General features: G+C 52.0%; 1 protein-coding gene across 1 annotated transcript; it reads right to left on the bottom strand.

Moving 5' to 3' along the window:
- Positions 1 to 1002: 1002 nt before the first annotated feature.
- On the bottom strand, positions 1003 to 1483 carry LOC103593880 (ubiquitin-conjugating enzyme E2 D2-like). The gene has a single exon (XM_008576971.1). The coding sequence runs from the start codon at positions 1481 to 1483 to the stop codon at positions 1028 to 1030; it is 456 nt and encodes a 151-aa protein (XP_008575193.1). The 3' UTR covers positions 1003 to 1027.
- Between the last annotated feature and the right edge of the window lie 285 nt (positions 1484 to 1768).

Below are 1768 nucleotides of genomic sequence, written 5' to 3'. Positions count from 1 at the left end.
AAACAGCCTTGGAAGATAGAGGTCTCTCCATGGCAGAGGGTAGATTTGTTTGTCTCTGCTTGCTAGCAGTCCCCTTTCAAAGACTTGGGGGTTCCTACACTGGGGTTTCTCAGCTGTGACACAAACCCACTGGGCATGCAGCACCCATCTGGTCTGCTCGCACATCTCCCCCTTGGAACTTGGTGGGCAAGGGAACTTGGTGCCAGTGAAGTCATGCTGCCTGCTGTGCCATGACTAATAACAGCCTTTGTCTCTAACACAGGGGTCCCTGTCATTCTGCCAACCTCCACCAAAGTGTGACAGGCTAATTTCTGGGATTGCAAGGTGGGTAAAATCTCAGAATTTACGTGGTTCTTAAGAAAATATGTAAGATATCAGAGATAGTGGGTATGTTCTGAGAAGCCAGGTACAACTCAGAGGGTGGGAGAGAGGCACAGCGGGCATAGCGGTGGGGGTTGAAGGGATGGGAGGTGGAGAAATCTGGGAACAAAACATTTGATTTTGTTAGGACTCCTAATCCATTTCATTTTTGGCCAGTTAAACCTGGACTTCAAAATAGAGGATATGGGTTAATATTAATCTTGGTCAAAACCAAAATGCCTGAAGATGCAGGTTCTTCAGAATAAAATGGACTCCAGCCATCTTTGTAGCCTTCTCGCAGCTTTCCCCAACTGTTGTCAATTCTAAAAGACTCCACATTAAAAATGTTCCCACTGGTCGGTGGAACTGCTCTCCTCATCCTAAAGCCACCTCTCCCCCCTTGTTCCTGCTTTTTCAATTTTAAATCAATAAATTTGTAGTGAAAAGTAGATTAAAATTGGTCTCTTTGTGTCACGCTCCCCCCACACCCTCACATTCCCTCCACCCCACCCATCCCCCCATACCCCCTCCTCACACACCCTGATAAGAAAGCTGTGCCCAGAAGGATGCAGAAGACATTGCTTCATAGAAAGTAATCAAAAGACAACCAATTAATTGCACTGCCACGTTCTCTTTATTATTAAGTAGATGGAATTATATTTTGGTGTCACATGGCATATTTCTGAGTCCATTCTCGAGCCGTTCTTTCATACTTCTTCCTATCATTTTTGTAGATCATCGCAATTTCTGGTACCAGAGGATCATCTGGGTTGGGGTCGCACAACAAAGAGCAGATGGACAGCAACACTTCGGACACGGTCAGTACCGGCGACCACGCGGATTTAAGGATGTCCAGACAGATGTTTCCGTTTTTGTTGATGTTCGGATGGTAAATGCGGGTGGTGAACGCGACGCTGGGCGGTTTGAAGGGGTAATCCGGTGGAAACTGGATCTTCAAGAAGAAGACCCCTCCCTGGTAGGGGCTGTCGTTGGGCCCCATTATGGTTGCTTGCCAGTGGAGCAAATCGTCCCCCACCGGGCCAGCAGAGCAATGGGCCGGGGGATCGCAGGCCAGTTCGAGGAGCTCCTTCTCGATGCGCTTGAGAGCCATTGACGACAGCATGTGGCGGCCAATCCCGGTCGCAGGGCCCGGCACCAACTTGAGGGCGGCAGGGATCCCGGGGTGGAAGCAGCGGAGAGCTGCTGGGCCGGTGGGTGGGTCCAGGGAGCCGTCGGTGGAGGTGGACGGCGGCAGAGAGGCAGACTGAGGAGGCGTGATTCGCTCTGTGAGGTCACAGCGGCCCGCGCTAACCACGCGTGCGGCGTCGCCAAGGGCGCGTCCCACTGGTGCTGGGGGCGGGGGGGTGGAAAGAAAGGGGGAGAGGCGGGGGGGAAAGGGGGGCAGGGG

Source organism: Galeopterus variegatus, unplaced genomic scaffold (assembly GCF_000696425.1).
Source record: "Galeopterus variegatus unplaced genomic scaffold, G_variegatus-3.0.2 Scaffold1435, whole genome shotgun sequence".
Lineage (NCBI taxonomy): Eukaryota > Metazoa > Chordata > Mammalia > Dermoptera > Cynocephalidae > Galeopterus > Galeopterus variegatus.
The sequence above is the reverse complement of the archived record's forward strand: the minus strand, read 5'-3'. Positions and strand labels throughout refer to the sequence as shown.

Excerpts from the sequence above, each read along its gene's own strand:
- LOC103593880 (XM_008576971.1), bottom strand. The coding sequence starts at position 1,483 with ATGCTGTCGTCAATGGCTCTCAAGCGCATCGAGAAGGAGCTCCTCGAA.